Source organism: Lampris incognitus, chromosome 8 (assembly GCF_029633865.1).
Source record: "Lampris incognitus isolate fLamInc1 chromosome 8, fLamInc1.hap2, whole genome shotgun sequence".
NCBI classification, from domain to species: Eukaryota; Metazoa; Chordata; class Actinopteri; order Lampriformes; family Lampridae; genus Lampris; species Lampris incognitus.
Genome location: NC_079218.1, coordinates 27,489,733 through 27,514,819, shown reverse-complemented (window position 1 = coordinate 27,514,819; position 25,087 = coordinate 27,489,733). Strand labels below are relative to the sequence as shown.

The 25,087-nt window shown below is 40.0% G+C and overlaps 1 protein-coding gene across 1 annotated transcript; it reads right to left on the bottom strand.

Moving 5' to 3' along the window:
• Positions 1-1,307: 1,307 nt before the first annotated feature.
• zc3h12b (zinc finger CCCH-type containing 12B) lies at positions 1,308-19,162 on the bottom strand. The gene is made up of 6 exons (XM_056285387.1): positions 19,064-19,162; positions 11,323-12,116; positions 11,028-11,167; positions 3,746-3,980; positions 3,181-3,287; positions 1,308-3,024 (listed from the first exon to the last, which is right to left on the bottom strand). Exons 2-6 carry the CDS (start codon positions 11,949-11,951, stop codon positions 1,598-1,600), a joined length of 2,538 nt encoding a protein of 845 aa, XP_056141362.1. The 5' UTR covers positions 11,952-12,116; positions 19,064-19,162; the 3' UTR covers positions 1,308-1,597.
• Between the last annotated feature and the right edge of the window lie 5,925 nt (positions 19,163-25,087).

Here is a 25,087-nt window from a genome sequence, read left to right as displayed (position 1 = left end):
ACAAGTCAAATCTCCTCTTGGCTTGTGATGTGCACTCTCAAATTCTACCAAAATAGTAGCTTTGCTAAGTGAGATTTAGAAAATATATCTATCTTGAGATAGTGAACTAGTGCTTTACATTTCAAATGAGGAGGCTTCAATGACAAGATTTTCACTGAAACCTACTGACAATGACTAAAGCGTGAGGTCATTTAGATATAAGGCCATTAAAAGTCAAAGTCCATGCTGTGAGGTATATACTTACCTCCCTCTGACTAATCTCATAAAACTCAACGCACAAAAAGTCACAAGTATTATTTACAGCAGGGGCAGACCTATTCAACATTTTCCTATAGTTCAACTGCACCAGTAACACCTACATCACATTTCATAACACATTCACAAAATCCAAATCAAAGCTTCATAATGTGCATAGCCCATTCATGAATGCTGCCTGAATTCATAAGTTGTCTTTCATAAGCAAATGTAAAAATGACCTTTCCGAGTTAAAGTTACAATCCTGAAGATTTATATGTAAACAAACTTCCTTTTTGACACTTTCTGTTACGAGCATGTAATAACTAATGCACAAATATCCAAACTATGAACACTTTTTGCAGCTTCTTATTTTATAGTTAAGATCAGGTAGGACATTCTTGGGGAAAATGTTACGGTGCATTATGTCTTAAGTGTAGCAGCCAAAAGCAGAGGTGTAAGGTAGGAAATGGTGGTGAAAACATGGACTAAGAGTTTGAAAAGAAGCTTAGTTGTTCTGGCTAGCAAGTAGAAACACTATGACAGAACACGCTTGTAAAAGAACGTATCCATCAGATACTATTAGGTAAGAAGTAAGATAACCATGCTGTTTAGTTTGGAAGTGGGGGAAGATGCCGATATAACACATATAGAGCTGACGACCCTTCCATTTGAATGGATTTTTAGGAGTTTGAGTTTTCAACCACCGCCACAACTACTGTGTATCACTGTAAGATATACGTACATTAAAAACAACGATCTTCAGGGTTGTAACTGTCTAACTATTTCACTTGATTAATCTTTGCTAGTGTGAGGAACTGGGTTGTGCTTAACACTAGCACAGTAATCCACATCTCTGTAAAAAAAAAAAACCTAAGGAAAGTTTACCATTTATCAATTTTCATGAATGTGTTACAAAGCCTCTATACAGCTCCTGTTTCTGTGTTATGAATGTTAAGAGCTACTTTTCAAATAAGGTGTTATTTTAATCAAAATGTACCACATTTACTATGAAAACTAGTTTCTTAACATCCAACTTCTCCACTTCTAAATTTTCTCAGCAGAGATTGTACATAGGCCAACTTTGTGACTTTAAAAACTTTGAGATGTTAAAATCAAAATACCAGGTTTTACTCACCAGAGACATTCCATAAAAGGTCAACTCCTGAGGGCATGCGATGTGGCACACAACAAATTCAAAAAAGATCCTATGGTTTCCATTTGGGTGCTCATCTAAATATCGCTGGTTCAGGCTGACAAAATTATGTGACATCATATAGATGTCTATAAGCAAAATATTGTGACAGTCATTACTTGTTGAATCCCTTAAGTTTATCATGAGACTTTTAACCAAATTAACTGCTCAATGGCAAGACCTCAGCTTTGTAACAATGACAGCAGCAAGTTGCTGTGGGTCTGTCAAATGAGGATTCTTCTCCATGACTGAGTGGACAATGTAAGCTGGGAAGATGTTGCAAAGGTTCCGATATGTTTGATACTGGTGGTCTGGTATGATATGCCGCTCCTGGTGGTCAGCTATAGATGAGCTCTCCCATGGTGAATTCCAAATTTGCTCCATTTTGTCAGGCATGCTGCGGACCATCACCCGCTCGCAACATGGCATCAGGCTGTTACTCAGTGGGTAGGAGTGATATTCATAGGATTCATTGCCACAAGGTAAAGGGTCCCAGCTTGCATGCTGTTCTCGACACAGTGGTGGTCGCCTCTGTCTCATAGGGTTGCTTTCATATAGCCTTGAATCTGATATGCTGTCCATGCGTGTCATGCCAAGAGAGCGTGTGGGCTGTGAGGACAATGGTGGGAGAACATTCTGAGTTAAGGGATAGTCTCCAGGGCAGCTGGACCTTGCTCCAACCGCAGTGTGCTGGATATGTGGTGCCAAGTGAGCCGCAGGCTGCTTACGGGGGCCCTGCTTGGGCTCCTCAGGCCCATAACTCTGAACCCTGGTAAGTGCCTCAGGATGAAACACATGGGAGAATGACTGGATCCTGCCCTGTGCAGGAGACTGCTGATGCCCCTTCATGTTTTCTTCTAAACTACTGTCCACAGAGCTTGGGTACAGCTCCCCATAAGAGGAGAATGAGTCACTGTTTGAATGACTGAGGCAGGATTCAGGGCAATGGCTTGGATTTCTCTGATACACACCATGCTCATGCTCCATACTACAGAAACTGTCAACGTTATGCATGCTGCTCATGCTCAAATTTGAAAAATCACTGTGCAGTGAATAATATCCATGGTCGCTCACAGAGTCATACTTGGGGAACTGTTCATTATATGTGACAGAGGCTCCATGACTATTGGTAACTAAAATGGGTGGGTACTGAACACTGGACATGTGCTCCAAAGAACTGTGCGCGAACTGCAGGGAACCTGGCACTGGGCTGCTGGCTGATCTCGTGTTCAAGGCACCAGCTGCATGGCTCTTTGGGGGCTGCATGGTGGGCACACTGAGAGCAGACACGAGGGAAGGCACAGAATTTGTCTCAGGCTTCCTAACAACAGATAATGCTTCTTCTGGTTCACAGACTACTGAGCGAATACTAGGATCAGACTGACGTTTGGGTGCAACACGTTTGGCCTCAGAGCTGCTATCACCCTTGACGGTAGCTGGACCACTGCCATACTTGGCCAAGGCACCTTCACTCATTGTCTTCACTGCTGACAGCTTAGCAAAGGCCCGCAGCTCATCAGCCACTGACCTCTGAGGCTGGTTGACACGCTCTGGATGATAATACTTGCACTTATGTCCATATGTGCACTTTTTCCCTGTAGAAAGAGATTGCAGGATGAAAGCAAACTTAATTCTCAAAAAAAAAATAACTTAGTAGCAGTAGTAGTGGCATTAGTAGCAATAGTTGTATTGTTGTTTTCGACAAAGTAATGCGGACATGAATATTGACAATAAACATTAAGATATCTTACCATAGGGGCAAGGCTGTTTTTTGTGCTCTGGAATAACAGGCCTTTTGCGAAGGAAATTCTCTAAGCTTGGACCATGTCTTCCCAATGGATCATCTGGTGGCATGAACCTTCAGGAAAAGTCATTTTCAGCTGACATTAAATTTTTACTTATTTTAAACAAAGTGTAACTGACATAAAATGGATTTAGAGACTTTTTTTGCATTCTTATAGTAATTGCCATAGCTCTCCATGGACTGTATGTAATATAGTTGATGTGGTTTTAAAATATTTAGTAGAATCTACAAAATCGTTATTTTTATTACCTAAAAAAAGCATTTTAAATCGAAGTTGGATAAAAAAATAATAAAGTAGCCAGTTTTCAAGCAAGACCTAATATTTCACCTTTTGAATATATCCAAAGTGGGTCAAGTCAAGTATATTTTATTTGTATAGCCCAATATCACAAATTATCCTCAGTGGGCTTAACAGCAACACAACATCTTTAAGATAAGTTTTTAAGATAGTCTTAGTCTTTAAGATAGTTAAGACAGTTCAGCTGTCAGAAAAATGCATGATGGGTGCTTACTTGTCATTGACAAATGAGTACATAAGGAGGCGGTCCTCAATGAATTTCTTCCACTCTGGCTTCTCATTTTGTAAATCCCTGTAATTGTCATTTGAGACAATAATTCCATCAGAATCACAAGCCAGCTTCACTATGAAGCGATCATCATAGCACACCACTCTCCTTCCCTGAACTCGCCGAGACGGGGTGAACACCAGTATCTTCTCTTTCTCCAGCTTGCGCAAAATTTCTTGATCTGTAAGGAGGTATGTGAAATCAAGTTATATATCTTTTTCATAACCATTTCATCCACAATGAAATGTTAAATCAGGTGCAATTAAATTAGGGCTGACTAAAATAAGCCTTGAAAAGGTTATCCTAAGTGGTATAATAAATGGAACCTAGGCTACATTTTTGTACGGCCTAGGGAATTCTGGTGTGTAAAGTCTCCCATTGAAGTTGTTGGAGAAACTGACTCCAGCAAGATTTTTTTTTACCTCCAAAATAAAAAAAAATATTGTTGATCAATTGGGTTTTTACAGGCTATTCCGGGCAACACAGTAACAATAACGTAGACATTGACAGCAACAAATCAAAGCGTATCATCGTTGCACTTTAAAATTCAATTTATTGTTGGCCCTCCTCACCACAGTGACTTTAATTATAAAAAGAAATTACAGCTGGGATGGCTAATAAGGATAAAGGACATTATTCAAACGAATGAAGTCACACTGACATTTGGATGTGCTGATATTTGGATGTAGCACATGTGCAACACATACCGTGCATCCGGAAAGTATTCACACCCCTTCACTTTCCCCACATTTTGTTATGTTACAGCCTTATTCCAAAATGGATTAAATTCCTTTTTTTCTCATCAATCTACACACAATACCCCATAATGACAAAGTGAAAAAGGTTTTGTAGAAATTTTTGCAAATTTATTAAAAATAAAAAACTGAAATATTGTATGTCCTACTGTCACCTCATACACTGCTCAAAAAAATAAAGGGAACACATAAGCAATGCAATGTAGCTCCAAGTCAATCACACTTTTGAGATATCAGCCTGTCCAGTTAGGAAGCAACACTGATTTGTGAATAAATTTCACCTGTTGGTAAATTGTCTAATTTCCACCTGGTGGAAATTAGACAATTTGCAAGACAACCCCTATAAAAGGAATGGATTTGCAGGTGGTGGCCACAGACCATTTGCCTGTCCTCATCTTTTCTGGCCGATCTTTGGTTAGTTTTTCATTTTGCTAGTGCCCTCACCACTAGAGGTGGCATGAGGCAGTATCTGCAACCTACAGAAGTTGCTCAGGTAGTGCAGCTCATCCAGGATGGCACATCAATGCGTGCTGTGGCAAGAAGATTTGATGTGTCTCCCAGCACAGTGTCCAGAGCATGGAGGAGGTACCAGGAGACAGGCCAGTACACCAGGAGACGTGGAGGGGGCCGCAGGAGGACAACCCCGCAGCAGGACCGCTATCTGGTCCTTTGTGCAAGGAGGAACAGGGGGAGCACTGCCGGAGCCCTACAAAACGACCTTCAACAGGCCACTAATGTGCAGGTTTCTGCTCAAACAGTGAGAAACAGAATGCATGAGGATGGTATGAGGGCCCGACGTCCACAATTGGGGCCTGTGCTCACAGCCCAACACCGTGCAGCCCGATTGACCTTTGCCAGAGAACATCTTGGTTGGCAGATTCGCCATTGGCGCCCTGTGCTCTTCACAGATGAGAGCAGGTTCACACTGAACACATGTGACAGACGTGAGAGAGTCTGGAGACACTGTGGAGAACGTTCTGCTGCCTGCAATATCCTCCAGCATGACCGGTTTGGCGGTGGGTCAGTGATGGTCTGGGGAGGCATATCCTTGGAGGGCCGCACAGACCTCTACGTGCTAGCCAGAGGTACCATGACTGCCATTAGGTACCGGGATAAGATCCTCAGACCCATTGTCAGACCATATGCTGGTGCAGTGGGCCCTGGGTTCCTGCTCATGCATGACAATGCTCGTCCTCATGTGGCCAGAGTGTGTCAGCAGTTCCTGTATGTCGAGGGCATTGATGCTATGGACTGGCCTGCATGTTCCCCAGACCTGAATCCAATCGAGCACCTCTGGGACATCATGTCTCGTACCATCCGCCAACGCGACGTCGCACCACAGACTGTCCAGGAGTTGACCGATGCCCTGATCCAGGTCTGGGAGGAGATCCCTCAGGAGACCATCCGTCGTCTCATGAGGAGCATGCCCAGACGTTGTAGGGAGTGCATACAGGCACGTGGAGGCCACACACACTACTGAGCCTCATTTTGAATCGTCTTGAAGAATTTCCACAGAAGTTGGATCAGCCTATGTTCTCATTTTCCACTTTGATTTTGAGTATGATTCTGAATCCAGACCTTAATGGGCTAATGATTTTGATTGATCATTCTTAGGTTATTTTGCTCTAAACACATTCCTCTGTCTAATAAATAAAGATTTTCAGCTGAAATATTTCATTCATCGAGGTCTATATTGTGTTTTTAGGTGTTCCCTTTATTTTTTTGAGCAGTGTACTTGTTGAAATGGTGTGAATTTAAGACTTGAAGGCATGGCAAAAATGTGCAAAAGGGGAGCACGCAGGTGTTGTTTTTGATGTGGCTTTAATCATAGTAAATTCTAAAGCAAGAACAGAAATACTCTAAGCTGACTATTGCTAGCTTTTGGAAGCTGTAATTTATGCCAGATGTGGTGTTACGAAGTACTGACTGTTAAGGTCCCAAACCTTTGCATATGCCAAATTTACTGTTTTTTTTTAATCAATCTGTTAAATCCAGTAAATAAATACTAATTGCATATCAAAGCAATTAGCTGCAGAAATTTCACATTTATCTTTGTACCGTGCAGAACTTGTGTTAATTTATTTTAACTTAAGTGATTCAACAAAATGTGCAATTTAACCAAAAGTTTTTAAACTCTCTAAAAGCCCCCCCACACACACACACACACTGACCAGGCCAAACAGATGAATTAACAAAGCATGCAACTAAATAAATCAAAGCTCTCCCAATATGTCATGTGTATCAAAATAGCTGGATAAAAGAAATGTGGACTTCTTAAAGAATATTATCCATAGATACTACAGTCAGCTCCAATACCACGTAAATATAATTTTTGTGTGGAGAAGGAAATGCACTACACATACATATACACTATGCATGGACATGAAAAAGAATTGAGACTTTTTAAAAGAAGTAAAAATAGCCACTTTAACCCTCTGATAGGGCCTTCCTTGTAGCCTTGCTAGCCAACAAATTTCACTTCGCTTATTGCTGTCTGACAAAGTTCAATGGTCATTCATTTGTGTTAGGGGCATCGTCAATGGGTGTAGAACAAAAATACTTTGCAGGTGATTAATCATGGACAGCCGCAAAAAAACCCATGGCATCACATTTCCACACGCGCTGGTCCGTAAGTAGTTGTAGGTTGTTGGTAGGTAACTATTTCTTTAGATCATTCTTGCAATCTTTGTAAATGTTTTTGGCGAACTAATTCTCCCCCCCCCCTTTTTTCTTCACCAATTGTACTTGGCCAATTACCCCACTCTTTCGAGCTGTCCCGGTCCTGCTTCACCCCCTCTGCTGATCCACGGAGGGCTGCAGACTACCACATGCCTCCTCCGATACATGTGGGGTTGCTAGCCGCTTCTTTTCACCTGACAGTGAGGAGTTTCGCCAGGGGGACACAGCATGTGGGAGGATCATGCTATTCCCCCCAGTTCCCCTTCCCCCCCTGAACTGGTGCCCCGACTGACCAGAGGAGGCACTAGTGCAGCGACCAGGACATAGACCCACATCCGGCTTCCCACCCGCAGACACGGCCAATTGTTTCTGTAGGGACGCCCGACCAAGCCAGAGGTAACACAGGGATTCGAACTGGCGATCCTCGTGTTGGTATGCAACGGAATAGACCGCTACGCTACCCAGACTTCTGATGAACTAATTCTATAGCAGTATCAAAGTTAACCTCTCCTTGCACTGCCACTATTATTTCAAAATATGGTGCTACTAATTGTCGCCATCATCTACACCACTCCCCACTTTAGGGAAATGTTTTTGCTTTTGATAACAGTTTAATAAAGTTTTAAGAATGCAGTGTAGTAAAACGACCGCACAAAAATAAAAATACACATTTGGAAGGGTTTAGACGGTTAAGCTCAACCATGACTTGCTACGGTATATTTCAAGTCTCCCCCTATATTGAGGAATCTCTGGTTTGATAGCAGTTGATCATACTTTGATAGTTAAGGGTTCTATGGTTATCTTTTATTTAAGGGTAATACTGGAGATATGCTGCACATGAACATTCTGAGGCTTTGAAAGTGTGTATGAGGATCTAAATCAATAAGCTGCATGATGCGGTTTCAGTGAATATTCTTGACATCGCCCCTCAGAAAGGAAGCATTTTAAATTCTTGTAATCAGAGTTCGGCCTTTATTTTTTTTCAATATTTATTTCAATATAAACACTTCCATCCATCCATCCATCCATTATCTTAACCGCTTATCCTGCTCTCAGGGTCACTGGGATTTCCAGCAGTCATTGGGCAGCAGGCGGGGAGACGCCCTGGACAGGCCGCCACGCCATCACAGGGCCATATAAACACTTATGAATGTAAAATGACTAATATGGAGGAGGAGGCTATGGGTATCATTTATGTCACTTCACAAATACAAGTCCCTTAATCAATTCGAACTCTTCTTGCACAAATGGTGTAGTTTATCCTTTAACTCAAAAAACAGTGTGGATTTGAATTAATGGTGGCTGGATAACATCACAAAATGAAACATTTTTTTTATCTGCAAAAAAAAAGCCCTACAAACGTTCAATTTGATTGTGTAGTAAGAAGGCATATTTACACAGCAGATAAGATGATTAAATCAGTAATTAATTTGTCCATTAAAATTCTGGGATAGTCAAATTTAGAAAGAGTTAAAATTGAGAATGGAAAATTAATTAATCAATTGATCCAAGTTCAAATCAACTTTGAAACTTTCTTAACCTAACTTAACTCACAATTGACCATTAAGAAAAAATGGGACTTTGCACAACTATCGTACAGTCTATAATAATCATAATAATATTGACATTTGGCTGTTCCATACTTTGTGTACCCAGAATTCACAGGGTGGTCACAGAATGAAACAAAACATCTTTGATCTAAGGGAAAAGTGGTCGAATGACCGTGCAAAGACTGGGAATGAGAATTTACATGTGCATACTTTTAAAACTCACAAAAACAATCAGGGAAAAAAGACTAATACCGGGATCAGAGTACGCAATATTTTTGTCTGTCAAGATGGTTACCATGTCAGATTATGCAATCATAGTGCCATAAATTCTTGTCATGTCTTGGCCAAGAGACTGGCAATGCTACAAGTATGACCCCCAACCAATCATCGTATGCTGCCTTTCACGCTCTTGCACAAGTTCATAGGTCGTCGGGGAGGAGGGTCAAGACATTGTCAACCATGGCTACAGAACCATTATGTGTGATGCTGTGATGTGTTGTGAAAAGAAAAAGAAAGAAAAATTATTTTGGACGCTGTTGCAGCTAGTGCTACTGGGGAATGATAACCTAGCATAGCTTAACCAGCTACTCACCGGGTTGCTGAAGTGCCTCTGCTATTTCTCCCAAATATTTATCTGTTTTGACTTTGTCATGGTACTCCCTTGAGGAAACGTCAAAAAAGCCTGCAAGAGTATTGTAACCACTGCTCAAAAAACCTTTCCTCAGTTCGTTGTTCCACCTGACCAGAGAGCACTCTGCCATCCTATTGGTCAATGCCAAGGAGCACATCATAGGAGTTGTAAGACTAGGCAGGAAAATACAAAAAATTCTGACATGCTAGACTTTTCGTTGGGGTGTCGTGGGGTGTCCCCGATGTCACATCGCTGTTCTTCGATTATGTCACTACTCAAGGTAAAGACACCCTTCATCAATCCCGACATTCATAATCAGGCTGGATGCTGGAAATTTGCCGATGACAAGCAAATTGTGTCAAAATCAGGCTGAATTCGTGTAGTCTGATCCCGGCATAACACATTGCATTGAAGGATTGTGCGTTTGTTTCTACAAAAATACGTCTTCATTAAGGAAAAATTTTGTTAATCTAATTTGACATCTTTTATAATGATGCACGTAATTATCTTTGAAATATTTGGGGAGTTTCTCTTTAAGTCAACATAGCAGTCAGCATTTGTGGTACACCCATTTCTGGCTCAACATCATTATCCTCTTACACTTTTTCTTCTGTAAATTTAAACAGGAGCATGGTGCTTGTACCACAAAAGCTTGTGGAACATTTTCATTTATTAGCATGCACTACCCAGATTGGCTGCCCTATTGTCCACAATGACAAATTTCCATATCTATCCATTTCATAGGTTACATGGTAATGTAGACATAGAATCCAAACGTTGATCAAAAGGCGTAAGATAAAACATTTCTCACAGTGGATGGCAGAGGGGAAGGAGGTGAGCACTTTGTTCACAAATTTATGATGAAGCTTAACTAGGCAAACTCTACAGCTTTGTCAAGCCTTAGGACAAGAACCTTGGGATGATTAGGTTTTTTTGCCATTTTAAGTTTGAAAAGTGTGCTAGTGCTGTTGTTGAATCTGATTTCTTTTAGTTTTCAGTAATCTCTAAAATTAACTCCTTTGTCTCACTAAATGACCTACAGACAATCATCCATGCCCTAATCTTTTCCTGGTTAGATTTCAGCAATTTCTTGTTGCACTGGGATTAGCAAATCTCCCCTGTCCTGCCTTCAGCTATTCCAGAAAGTTGTAGGAAGGTTCTTGATAGGATCCAGGAAAAGAAATAATATCAGCTAAGTTCCTGCCTACTTGCACTGGCACCCAGTACATTCAGTACATTTTAGATTTGATTTAAGATCCCTGTTGTTTGTTTTTAAAGCCCACAATCACCCCCTCCCATCCCTTTGCATTACAGAGATTTTCCTCTTCACTTCCTCCCTTAGATCCTTAGGTCCCTTAGTTTATTTAGATATTGTGGGCAGCACTGGTTAAATATGGTGTTTTTTTTAAATGTGCTTGACAAATAAATTGACCTTGAATGTTTAAAAAAATCTGCTCAAGTTTAATAGTGCTCAGTTTAGAATCAGATTTCACTGCACATTCTAGATTACAAGTACAAAATACATGATTTTTCATCTAACTTTCAATGGTCACAATTTAAAATAGCTTTATAATTAATATAATCTGTCATTTTAAGCAAGTTAACTTATATACCTGTTATGAGGGCATCAGGCCTTGACTGCTCTTTCCTCCAGGCTGGGACAAACACGGTGATGTCTTTGTGTCCTTTCTCCAAAAACCATTCAACAGCCAACTGTATACCACGGCAAGAGAACACCTCTTTGTTTCCATGGCTACAAAACAAAACAAAACCATCTGATAAAAGCTCATCCTAAATGTAATGAAAGAACATCCATCAGAGGAAAATGGTTTACAACACTTGACTATTACATCTTGTGTAAATCAAAGCGTGATTAAGTGTGATTATGCATGTTTGTTGGTGTTTTACCTCATTGCCACATTTGAGCCATCAATGACGATGGGTCTAAGGTTATCAAACGTATCCACAGCTTCATCTTCCAGTGACACCTCTGGACTAACAGCCTCTTTAACACAGGGGACACGAGATATTGATGTGGCTGTATTGACGTTGGCTTGAATTTCAGGTTCTATTTTGTTACCAAGCCTAACCAACTCAGCGAGAACATCATTAATGAGCGCGGCAGCTCCCAGCTTGTTAAGTACAGTCTCCACCTGCTCTCCTGAGTAACCCAACTTCAAGGCAAATTCCATCTTCGTTTGGTACTCCCTGTGAGGGGCATGCTTGATCCCTGGTCCAACGTTGGTTTCATCGACACGTAACTCTTGCAAAGTGCTACTCTGGGAAAAGCTGGGTCGATCAAGGCAAGGTGAGCGACAGAGCTGTCGATGAGGTTTTGTGGCAACCAAGGGCTCCTTCCTCTTACAGCTGCTGTTGTTCACCTGCAACTGTTGCCGTTGCTGCTCTTCTGACTCACTCTCTGAACTGCTCCCATGCTCTGACTCGCCGCTGGCATGCTGGGCCTTACTTGAGTCAATGTCCTCCCTGCATGGGCTTTTTTCCATTTTGAGCCTCTCCACCACGGACCATGCTGACATCACATTTGCCTCGCCTCCTGAGATTTCCACCACATGCTTCGTCACCCCCAACACAGCCCAAGAGTCATATTCAGTTTGACTTTAGCACTACAAATTGTTTGTGCAGAGCCAAAGTAACTTGATTTCCTCTCTGTAGGCAGGCAAAATTAAAGACACTATGTAGCTCTGAAAAAGAACCAAAATACAAAAAGGTAAATATATATCAAACTGCAATGTGGTCTTAAATTAAAGGTGAGCCTCTAAAAGAAAGTTTTAGTTATACAAAAAATAACGTCAATGTTAAGAAACAATCATACAGGAAAGCTGTAACTTTTTTCATCTCCATTTCATCTGCTTGAACTGCTTATCACCGACATTCTCTAGGTGTGGTCATTAATGTGTCTGACCTGACAAAACGCTCCAGAGCACAAAATGTGGTCAATTTTTTTTTAACCACTAATCCCCCGACATATTACCATTGCACAACTTGACCACAACAATCTTGCACTTTGTGTTATTTATCTTGAGGGACTTTTTGTATGTATTCCGAAAATAAAAAAAAAAGAAGTTTTTAAAAAAAAAAGTCATGCAGCTGCCATTAGAGACAAAATGCAAAAAGAGGGATTGTGTTCATATTTAGAACATGTCTCTGCCAGTCACATGTATAATGTAAATGAATCAGACCAGAAAAATTGACAGACACTGATGTGCAGTGCATCTCTTCACCTCTTGGTGTCGAGCAGAACAAAACCTAAATTCGGCATGCAGTATGGTGATACAAAGCAGTTCTTCCAGTAATATTGAGGCATAAAAAGGTGCTAGACTGTCAACACCTTCCTTTGTGAACAGATGAAAATTGCAACATCATGTGATGCAGAAAAAAACCCCAAAACAAATGGAGACAACCTGGCATAAGTGTGCTGATTTTCAGTTCTGGACATTTGATATTTATTGTGAAAATATCCTTCATAGATAAGTGCATGCCTGGGAAACATAGGCTACACATGGCCCCAGTCTTGCAGATAGTGAAATACAACCGTTCTAGCACAAAGAGGCTCAGCCCATGACATGTGTTGCCAAGCAACACAACCCTGTCATCAGCTAACTCCTTTTTACCAGTCACGACTAACACAAACACAGCTCATCATCTCTCTTCTCATAGGCAGCCAGTAAAGCAGAACATTTAGACCAAGCTACATTACAACTCTACCCAAAACTCTTGAGCTGACATATTATGCAGTGCAAAAATTATGTACTATCCACCCTAACAATAACACACAGACAACTGAATAATTTAATTCTGACATGGATCCTTTTTACATCCAGATGATTAAGCTTAAGACATTTCCCCCCTGAGAAGGCTTGTCAAAGTCTTAACAGATCATATTCATATCTATCTGCCTTAGTTCGCTTCTTGTAACAGACTGAGAAAAAAAGACATCAGCAATGACAGTTAACCTCAGTAACAACAATAATATGCTCATAGTACAAACAAACAATGTGAAACAATGACTATGCTGTCAACAATCCAATTCAGGTGAATAATCAAATTTGGGTTATAGTTCCATTAAGGCATTTACATGACTCGTTGGACAATCAAATTATGGAACAGAAGTCATGTTGCATGCAACCTTGCTTCCAACATTGTGTTTGGGAGTTTTTGTAAAATATCTCAGCTTCTGTTTTTTTACCCTATCAAAACTTTAGGATATTATTCTCCTTCATTTTCCCCGGGCGCTGTTGCTGCCCACTGCTCCTATACAATAGGATGGGTTAAATGCAGAGAACAAATTCGTTGTAAGAATACAATTTGTTGTAAGAATATAATGACAAAATAAAGTGGCTTTCTTCTTCATTTTAGTAAGAATTATGTTTTTACAGCATCACTCCAGTAATGTAGCTGCTGACTGCTGCTCAAACAGAGGAGACAACACACAACACACCTTTATTGTTGAGGTGCTGGCTAGTAGAATCAGTATCCAAAGATTAAGAAAAAGAAAGCTGCACACTTGTTTTAGCCTAGAGAAAATTCTGAAGGCAGGTTTGCCGAAAGTTTAGTAAAAATTTGCATTGGAGTTTTGAGTGTGCGGGTTTTCTTAATTTCTGTTTACTGCCGCTTGTCATGTTGATTTCTGTCTTTCGTTTCCAGATCAGATGCCACCAGCAGCAGGACTAGGTGCATGCGCACAACATATTCCCTGAAAGAAGTGCAGTTATAGGTCTGATCTAGTGAAATGGCTTTTTTCTTCAGTTGGTACTGCTTAATGGCAATTTGGGTTAAGAATAATAGACTCAGGTCATGGATGCATTATTAATGTACATCTTTCACTCTGGCCTCTTGAGCAAAATGCTTGATGAATTCTAACCCTACCAAAAATGTATGAGTACCTTGTTTATGTAATAAAGGTCAATTGGATTTCAACTTGCCGAATTTTTTAATGTAGTTAATACGATGGAGACGGATAGTGATGCTGTAACATCACTAGGTAGCTACTGCTAGAATCTATTACAGCGCATCCTAACAGGACGCAATGCAAGCGAGCAAGGGATTTGTTTTAATCGCTTTCATTACTTTTAAATAATCTGTTGATTTACACATTGATTTAATTAAGATGGTTCGATTAAGGTGTTTGCATGGCAGATCCAAAAATCAAATTATTACCTTGAGTCGATTAAAATCGAATTTTTAACTTGCCTGGAAATACTGATTGACAACAGAAGTGGATGCTTTTAGCGCTTAGGTGATTTAGTTGTCAGTGTTGGTTATAATATGCATACATTTGAGAAACTTGTGAGCTCATCCTGCCACACACTATGGTAGTATCTAACTTGGTAGTTACTGCGTCACATCAGGTGTGTGTGTGTGGGGGGGGGGGTTGGGGGAGGGAGACAAAGCGAGAATAGAAAGAAACTGAATTTAAGAGGCACTGGATTATTTACACGATATTATGTGTATTATTAACATGATATCAAAATTTCATTTTTTAAATATCATGATTATTGTCAATATGGTATATCGCGACACCCCTACATTCTGCAGAAACACAGTACCTAGACAGCTAACTGCCATTTTCAATATGTTTTATGACACATTACTAAATGTTTGAAGAAGCAAACCTAGACAAATCTTTTTCCTTCCATCTCCACATTTATAGGCTTAGACACAGCAAGGCCCCAAGACCATCTTTGCACATGCACAGACTCGTGCAGCTCTGTTTCATAGCAACAAGTGAAGCAGATCCCTCAAGCCCTCACACACACAGCTGACCTCACACAAATGCCTGTGTGGAGCAGGGAATCACTGCACTATGATCAACTCTATATATTTATCATTTTGCTGGCTAATTGTCTTTAAATTAAGACAACCAGTATCTTTTTCATGGGTAGTTTTAATTTAAATACAAACAGAAAACCATAAAAATAATCCAATACAATCAACGATGGAATTGAGTATAATGAATGGAACTGGATTTGGAATTGGCACTAGCATCTGTTATTTTCTTTTACTTTACACAGGAGTGTTATCATACCCCTTTCATTTGATTTAAGGCTTTATGCCAGCTTTTTATCCTTAACACAGAGATTGACCAGTTTCAAGGTACAAGTACCCTTGGCTTTGACCGACAGGTTTTGGAAGCCTTTTTGATGGACATTGCCAGCATCTTTGTAATTTTTCAAGCCTTGACTGATCTCTTGGAATTGCAGGACTTCACACTTCTAGTTTGGTGCCCCTTCCCCCCAAAGAATTAAATAAAAAAGATGATTGTGTAGATATACTTCCTTCCAGCACTCAAAGCATCAGTAGAGTGGTATGGCTAAACAATTTAAGAACAAAATGAACCGTCTGCCTTGCGACTGTCATTCCCTGTCCAATATTTTCAGCAGTAGATATAGACTTTATAGCACTCAAAAATGGGGCCCTCACACAATTTCTCACAATTTTTGTTTTAATAACAATTGAGTGATGCTGTATTTGATCTTGGTTCTATCAGGCGTATTACTCTGTGACACATTAAATGAAATGGAACTATGTTGTTTCAGGTTATTACAGGGCAATTTGCCTACAGCTCTTCTTTCATTTTCTGGTCAAATCAAGCTTAGTCAGAGAATACAGCCAATTCCCTCAACAACAAAAAAATCCCCTAAATAAATAACATGAATTTAATTTTTAACAATTACAAAGGACCTGAAAAATATAGACCATTTCTGATAAAGGCAAATCCATTTTCAAATGGTTAAGCTCCCTCTTCACTTATTTTCTCTTTCCATTTAGCTTTTATATCTTAACCAGAATCCAATGGTTGTCATCATGTCACCCTCCGCTGTTTGCATTCAAAGCTGGCTGTTAAATTGAATTGAATGGTTGTGCACAATTTATAACCATTTATTTACACTTATATTTCCTTATATATTTACTTCCTTCCTTCTATATTTCCTTATATTTCTTGTCAAATTAATCTTCATCTTAACATTTGAAATGGTAAGGGATTATTAAAGAGCAATTCTTCCTAAACAGACTACAACATCTGTCGTGTACTGATGACATCACTGTCAAGCTCCAGCAGCACGCACCCCCATGGTGCTTTTAAAAAACCAAAGTCAAGATACCAGGCATATCCATTAGCTGGCTTCTGAAATACTTTGGAACTGATTAAAAAAAAGCATCTGGAAAGGTGAAAACCTGTATATTTAACCCCTGCATGGAATTCACGTACTCACAGGGGCAGCTGTCTTGTTTGGTCAGGACAGGGAAGAACAATGAAGGTTATTGTATAATTCAGGCCTAGATCAGGATGGAATGCTAACCATAGCTATGGTGAGAACAGTCCGGCATGATTTCTTAGGCTTCTCTTGTCGAGCGATGACCCAATCATCATGTAAACAGAAGGTTTTATGTGGTTCGTTAGTGGCTGTAGTTCTTTTGTGGTACACCGTTTTGCCTTAGCAAACATTTGGTTATTGTTATGTCATTAATAGCACACATGTTGAAGTGTTGAAAAATAGATGATGCATGATTGTTCAAGTCATTCATATGTTTAAACAATTTCTAAAATCTGCTTATGGGAAAATGAATTGAAACATTAATTTCGATGAAAGCAACTAATAGTTAGTGTAGGTTGTTCCATTCCCTCCCTACAATATAAGCATTAACATCACTGATATTGATTTCTCGTATCAAATGAAAATGTAACTTTGTGTTAAAATAGGCCGTGTTCAACACTGCACAATAGCATGCTAAATGCTACATACTCAATAAGTACATACTGCACACTCAAATAGTAATTAAGAACTGGCAGTGCAGACTGGAGCATACTCAAATAATATATCGTACTTATGAATGACCATATATCTCACTTGTTAAAATTCTTACATTTCAAACTATGGCAAGCTGTATCATCAGCATGATAAACAGTATGGGCAATCTAGTCATCACTAGCCACTCAGCCAGGTGCTATGTGGCTAAGGTGAACTAATCTGCATTCAAAGCCTAATTCATTAACTGTCTATTAACTGTATTGGTAAACTATTACTTGGTTTCTGTATATCACCCTAGACAAGAACTGATCTCAGAAAGCAGATGTTGACCAACCTAACCCTATTCCTACACCACAGACAAGATGTCACTCAGTTGCTGTCTTTGCCTTAAAAACTGCTCCCTATTAAAGTCAGATTAGTGATTGTTTTTATAGCAATACTAGGAAAAGCCAAGTAGTCTAACCACAATAATATGGATTTAATTTAGGTCTACAACTGGGGTGGCATATCATCCTTCACTCATCACCATTTCTCTTGACCATATTACTGAACAGAATCTTAATGTATGAACTATGAAATGTGGATTCCTCTCAAACCCCTGAGAAAAATGATCAACTCTAAAGTGCCATTGGATGTGATGTAGTACGCTTTTATTTCATTGGTTTGCATCTTTCCCTCTTACTCGGTGATTTCCTAAGTGATGTTTTCAAAGAAGACTGGTGCAGATGTAAGTTGTTGCACATAACTGTTCCCCGGGCGCTGCACGGCGGCTGCCCACTGCTCCTAGCTATGGCAGCTAGGATGGGTTAAATGCCGAGTAGATTTCATTTGTACGTATGTACAAAATTACTAATAAAGAATAGTCTATATTCTATTTATAAAACATGTCCCATGCCTAAGCTGATGTCAGTACTTTCAAATTCGTTTTCTTGACAAGGAGAAATAAGACTGGCAAGATGAGGAAAGAATGACGTTTGGACTGTGGTGCGTGTTCTCTCCCCTCCTCTCATAACCTAGAGCAGCTGAGAATCTAATCGCTTGTTTAACTGTATTGTACACACGCGTACGCCATTGATTTAAAGCAACTAAAATGATCGCTTCAAGATCGTAAAATGGTCAATATCGACCCGGAGTACTTCCATTCCTATTAATTGCGCAAGCTTAATTCGCAAACTCTTGTATTAATCAACTTGGTAGACAAGTCAACACAAGATAATGAACACAAGTGTAACAGTATAGCAATAGCATCATAAATGTGATAACGTTGAACCAAACACAAAGAAAGTATATCCATATAAAATGTGCTTTTCTTTGCATAAATTGTATCCGGCCTAGGACGTCATCACTGTGATTGTGACAAAAATAAATAAATAATAATAATTGGTTTGACAACCGTAGGCCCTGGATAACAGTTAGCTAACATACCAAAGCTACTTAGCTAAATTTGGTGGCCAACAGTTACCGTCAAACGATAAACTAATGTCATATCCCAGTTTTCAGTTCTTTCACTATCCGACATGTTGGTAAACGGTTAGAAAACTGGTTTAGTCTGCTAACAGTAGCTACCAAGCTTTTCGGGCTATCCCGGTTTCAACTAAGTTGACGTTCGTAAGCTAGGTAGCTACTAGCTAGCATTAAGTCCAACATTGTTGCACACTTGCTGGATTCGTCGGATATCTTCAACATTAACGTTAGTTAGCTTTAGCCACTTAGCGTGTGCCAACATTATTTGCCGGAAGGGTACAGTAACTCGAGATAAAGTTAACACTGGTTGAAGATTTCAAATCCTGACAGTGTGGCAGTAGATGTCACAAAATGGAGCAAAACTACGTATAAATATTTGCCATCATCATGAACTAAACCGGTGCTAGTCTCACCTTTTCGCTGTCATCTTCCTCGACCACCACGACATAAACTAAATGTTATACTACTGATAATACTGCCATTTGCGCTGTCGCAGTTTGTATGGGGTTGCCAGATAGAGCGAGGGGAAACAGGCGACCTAAGCTGTGAAAAACGCCCCAAAAAAAACCGACTTTGCAAAGTACAAAATCAAAGAATATTGCGGTTCGTTTTTCATGACTAAAGTGAGATGCATTGATATATTTAATTATTATTATTTTCTTGCCGACAGTGGCATCTCATAAAAAAAATCACATCCTCCAGCACAATTAGCCATCTACACAACACAAAACGACACGACACGACACGACACGGTACGACACGACACAACACACATAGTGGGCCCAGAGATACTGTGTCCTCTGTGTGTTCTTGTATCAGGCAAATAAGAATCTGCATTCAAAAGTATTTCTCTGTGTTCCTCTATTAACTTTTTTCAATATACGTTGCAAGTTACAAATCAAATGGGCATAAGACCACCTTTATCAATTTTGGCATCTGTATTTTATAATTTTGTCATAATGTGGTTCATCTTTTATTGAGTTGTCCATTCTTAACATATATTATTATTAGGCTTACTGTAAGAAATAAAATGTTTCTGGGTGTCATCAGTATAAAGAGGGTCAGCTACAGAGTTGTGCCCCTGAAAAGGATAAGCTTGTTCAAAAACTCTCTAACAGAGCAATGCTTGCTAATGTGGGGAACTTGAAATCTGTCCCTTGGATTGAATGCCATTTTACATTAGTTGAAGTCTATTTCTATTGCTATCCAGATAAATTCACAAATAGGCCTACAAGGAAATTTACTGGTGGGTAAGAAGCACAGAATATCACAATGGACATAATGCAACTTTCTTGAAATATGAATAATTTAGAACAACAATTTAAAAATATTAGAATATATGCATATAATAGCAACACATTTTGTGGTGTTAGTTCTCTGCTATTCCCCTGTAGGAATAGTGACATAATCTCAAATGTATTTCAAGGCCCTCACTCTGTTTTACATTTAGCATGTTTTTTTTTTCAATGAGCAAATAATTTAAATTCTAATATGGAGGCAAAGTAGCATGCACTACTGAGCTGTCCCACCAAGAGTATGATGCTTGGTCATACTCATGACATTCCTCATCACATTCTTTATATGATAAATTCATATAATTTTGTTATCCTGTTTCAATGTTATATCCTTCTCTCTCTGATGTGTGACTAATGTTTTTTTCTTGTCTCTTCTCCTGTGTATGTGAATGGTGTGATGTGAGTCTCCCCTGTGTGCATGTGTAGTCTGTCCTCCTGTAAGGTCTCCATGGTGATGGCGGTCGCATGGCTCAGGTCCTAGTCTGCTCTGGTACCATCTGAACACTGCTGGGCATCCTCCTTGTCATATTCTTTATATATCTTATAACGCCATTATAATTCTTTTATCCGTATATTCTGTTATAGATGTGATGTTTGCTTTGAGAATGTTGATTGAGAAGTATAGAGAAGGCCAGAAGGAGTTATATTGTGTTTTTGTGGATTTAGAGAAAGCATATGACAGGGTGCTGAGAGGAGAGGTGTGGTATTGTATGAGGAAGTCGGGAGTTGCAGAGAAGTATGTAGGAGTGGTGCAGGATATGTATGAGGGAAGTGTGACAATGGTGAGGTGTGCAGTTGGAATGACAGATGGGTTCAAGGTGGAGGTGGGATTACATCAAGGATTGGCTCTGAGCCCTTTCTTGTTTGCAGTGGTGATGGACGAGATCAGGCAGGAGTCTCCGTGGACTATGATGTTTACGGATGACATTGTGATCTGTAGTGAGAGTAGGGTGCAGGTTGAGGAGAGCCTGGAGAGGTGGAGGTATGCACTGGAAAGAAGAGGAATGAAAGCCAGTAGGAGCAAGACGGAATACAAGGAGTAGAGGTGACGAAGGTGTATGAGTTTAAATACTTGGGGTCAACTGTCCAAAGTAACAGGGAGTGCAGTAGAGAGGTGAAGAAGAGAGTGCAGGCAGGGTTGAGAGGGTGGAGAAGAGTGTCAGGAGTGATTTGCGACAGAAGGGTACCAGCAAGAGTTAAAGGGGAGGTTTACAAGATGGTTTTGAGACCAGCTATGTTATATGGTTTGGAGACAGTGGCGCTGACGTAAAGACAGGAGGCGGAGCTGGAGGTGGCAGAGTTGAAGATGCTAAGATTTTCACTGGGAGTGACAAAGAAGGACAGGATTAGGAACGATTATATGAGAAGGACCGCTCAAGTTGGATGGTTTGGAGACAAAGCAAGAGAGGCAAGATTGAGATGGCTTGGACATGTGTGGAGGAGAGATGCTGGGTATATTGGGAGAGGGTCTAAGGACAGGATGTTGTGTTGCTGTTAAGCCCACTGAGGCAAATTTGTGATATTGGGCTATACAAATAAAATTGATTTGATTTGATTTGAGAAGGATGCTGAATATGGAGCTGCCAGGGAAGAGGAAAAGAGGAAGGCCAAAGAGGAGGTTTATGGATGTGGGAGGACATGCAGGTGGGAGGGATGTGGGAGGACATGCAGGTGGCTGATGTGACAGAGGAAGATACAGAGGACAGGAAGAAATGGAAACGGATGATTTGCTGTGGTGACCCCTAATGGGAGCAGCTGAAAGTAATAGTAGCAGTAGATAATTCTGTTATCCACTTTCAATGTTGAATTCTGTAAATTGTGTAAACACCACATCCATTGCACGTCTGTCCGTCTTGGGAGAGAGATCCCTCCTCTGTTGCTCTCCCTGAAGTTTCCTCCTATTTTTCCTCCCCATTAAAGGGTTTTTTTTTTTTAGGGAGTTGTTCCTTATCTGATGAGAGGGTCTAAGGACAGGATGTTGTGTTGCTGTAAAGCCCCTTGAGGCAAATTTGTGATATTGGGTTATACAAATAAAATTGACTTGAGTACTTTGGTGAACATCAGGATATTTGGTGAATATTACAGGGCATCTGTGGCTGGGTTCTCAAAGTTAAAAACAAATTCGCCAGAGTTTCACATCAAGGTGATATTATCTGGTTTCACCAACTTGGGTGAAAGTTATTCTGCTCATACCTTGTTAATTATTTCATGGTTTCTTTTTGGAGTGAAGAAGATTTCCTCACTATACACTCATCTAGTAAAACGTTCAATCAAGAATATTACAGTTTTAATTTTGATCTATCTTCAGTGACTTCTCCAGTTCAGGATTCATATCTAGCAAATTATTATGTGGTTCAGTCCCAGTTTTCTCAGGTGTCGATTCAAAAGGATCACGCTCACCAAATGCTATGTTGTCATTTTCCCAGGCGAAAGAGAACAGTTAGGGGTAAAGTCACCTCCCTAAGTCCACATCCTTTGGAACAAGCTTCCCTGCCAGTATCAAGAACTCATCTATTGTAAGTCTGGTCTCATATCTTAAACTTATGATATTCTTATTCTCTGTCTCTGTTTGTAATTATGTTCTGTTTAGTTGAATGCATCTGACCTGAATGACTATGGTTAGATCTACACAAAGGCCTCAAAATCAATATCCAATTTTATTTTGTTTTGAAATTGCAGATTTTAAACCAACTCTTCCTTAAACAGCTGTCAATAGCAAACTGTTAGTTTTGTCACTTACATAAATTCTACAACAAAAATGTTACAACTCTCACTTGTCTGGACAACACAAAATGGATCTAAGAGGAGATAATTATATATACACTACCGTTCAAAAGTTTGGGATCACCCAAACAATTTCGTGTTTTTCATGAAAAGTCACACTTATTCACCACCATATGTTGTGAAATGAATAGAAAATAGAGTCAAGACATTGACAAGGTTAGAAATAATGATTTGTATTTGAAATAAGATTTTTTTTACATCAAACTTTGCTTTCGTCAAAGAATCCTCCATTTGCAGCAATTACAGCATTGCAGACCTTTGGCATTCTAGCTGTTAATTTGTTGAGGTAATCTGGAGAAATTGCACCCCACGCTTCCAGAAGCAGCTCCCACAAGTTGGATTGGTTGGATGGGCACTTCTTTGAGCAGATTGAGTTTCTGGAGCAGCACATTTGTGGGGTCAATTAAACGCTCAAAATGGCCAGAAAAAGAGAACTTTCATCTGAAACTCGACAGTCTATTCTTGTTCTTAGAAATGAAGGCTATTCCATGCGAGAAATTGCTAAGAAATTGAAGATTTCCTACACCGGTGTGTACTACTCCCTTCAGAGGACAGCACAAACAGGCTCTAACCAGAGTAGAAAAAGAAGTGGGAGGCCGCGTTGCACAACTGAGCAAGAAGATAAGTACATTAGAGTCTCTAGTTTGAGAAACAGACGCCTCACAGGTCCCCAACTGGCATCTTCATTAAATAGTACCTGTTAGAGCCTGTTTGTGCTGTCCTCTGAAGGGAGTAGTACACACCGGTGTAGGAAATCTTCAATTTCTTAGCAATTTCTCACATGGAATAGCCTTCATTTCTAAGAACAAGAATAGACTGTCGAGTTTCAGATGAAAGTTCTCTTTTTCTGGCCATTTTGAGCGTTTAATTGACCCCACAAATGTGATGCTCCAGAAACTCAATCTGCTCAAAGAAGTGCCCATCCAACCAATCCAACTTGTGGGAGCTGCTTCTGGAAGCGTGGGGTGCAATTTCTCCAGATTACCTCAACAAATTAACAGCTAGAATGCCAAAGGTCTGCAATGCTGTAATTGCTGCAAATGGAGGATTCTTTGACGAAAGCAAAGTTTGATGTAAAAAAATCTTATTTCAAATACAAATCATTATTTCTAACCTTGTCAATGTCTTGACTCTATTTTCTATTCATTTCACAACATATGGTGGTGAATAAGTGTGACTTTTCATGAAAAACACGAAATTGTTTGGGTGATCCCAAACTTTTGAACGGTAGTGTATATATATATTATTTTTTTTAAAAGCCAAGAGGCAATATGAAAGATCAGCCTTCAATTGGATGATGATTTACTGGGCAAGGAGGAGCATGTCACACTACTGATATAACCAAATACCAGGTTTTGGAGGAGCATTTGCTGAGCTGTATAGCATTTATTACAACACATAGAGAGCATTTGGATGCAGCTCAGCTCCATCTTCATTCTTTGTCACACATCGGAGCAAGTAAATCTCTTCACTTGCCTGCTCACCAAAATATTATCTTTAACTCCTGCAAATTCCTTCATCTCCAACCTCCCCAAACTCTCCCATGTCATTTCCCCTGTGACATGGGAGCCACAAGCTGCCTGTGCCTGCTGCTATTGAAACCAGACCCTCGTTCTATAGCGCATAAACCATGGATTGATCCACCTCCCTATACCTCCAGTTCTTGCCATGCATTTTCTTCTGGCCGCTAAGCTTTCGATTCCCTTGACTTTCCTGGCCAACACACTGTCTGGACTGGTGGTTCCTCAGTGCTGTAATGACCTTTACACTCATCAGTACAGCAGAGTCTGCCACCTTCTGTTCATAGCTAAATACTCCTTGTGACACCCTGAGTCAAACCCTCTCTCAAATCCCCATTTCTTACCCAAGCAACTTCTCAATATTTTCCTCAAACTTCTCTTAAACATGATCAATCTATTGTCACAGCAGTGTTATCAAGTTCCCATGACCGTGACCTTTACATTCACCACTGGTTACTCTGTAATTTTAAAAATTCAGGAATTTCACACTTTTCCATCATACATGCATTTTAAATCCTTCTAAATAAGAGCAATGGTTAAATGCCTGAAATGTAAATGTAAATTGCAGAAGTCCACAAAATGATACCTGTATCCATTCTCAGTGGATCAGGCACAGGTTGTTGAGTGGTTCAAATCCTTGTGACATCCATCCATCCAATAAGACAACAGGGCTGGCAGAGCAGCCCAGACATCCTTTTCCATGGTGATTTCCTCCAGTTCCTTCGTAGGGATCCCGAGACATTCCCAGGTCAGCTGGAAAATATAATTCCTCCAATATGTCTGGGGTCTGCCGCAGGGCCTCCTCTCAGATGCTTTTGCCAAGTGGGAGGTATCCAGG

Bases quoted from the DNA above. Each gene is read 5' to 3' on its own strand.
- zc3h12b (XM_056285387.1), bottom strand. From the start codon at position 11,951: ATGTCAGCATGGTCCGTGGTGGAGAGGCTCAAAATGGAAAAAAGCCCA. The intron at 11,168-11,322 runs GTAAAACACCAA...TTTGTTTTGTAG, and splicing joins GGCTCAAATGTGGCAATGAG to CCATGGAAACAAAGAGGTGT. The intron at 3,981-11,027 runs GTATATAAGTTA...ACCTCCTTACAG, and splicing joins GCCTGATGCCCTCATAACAG to ATCAAGAAATTTTGCGCAAG.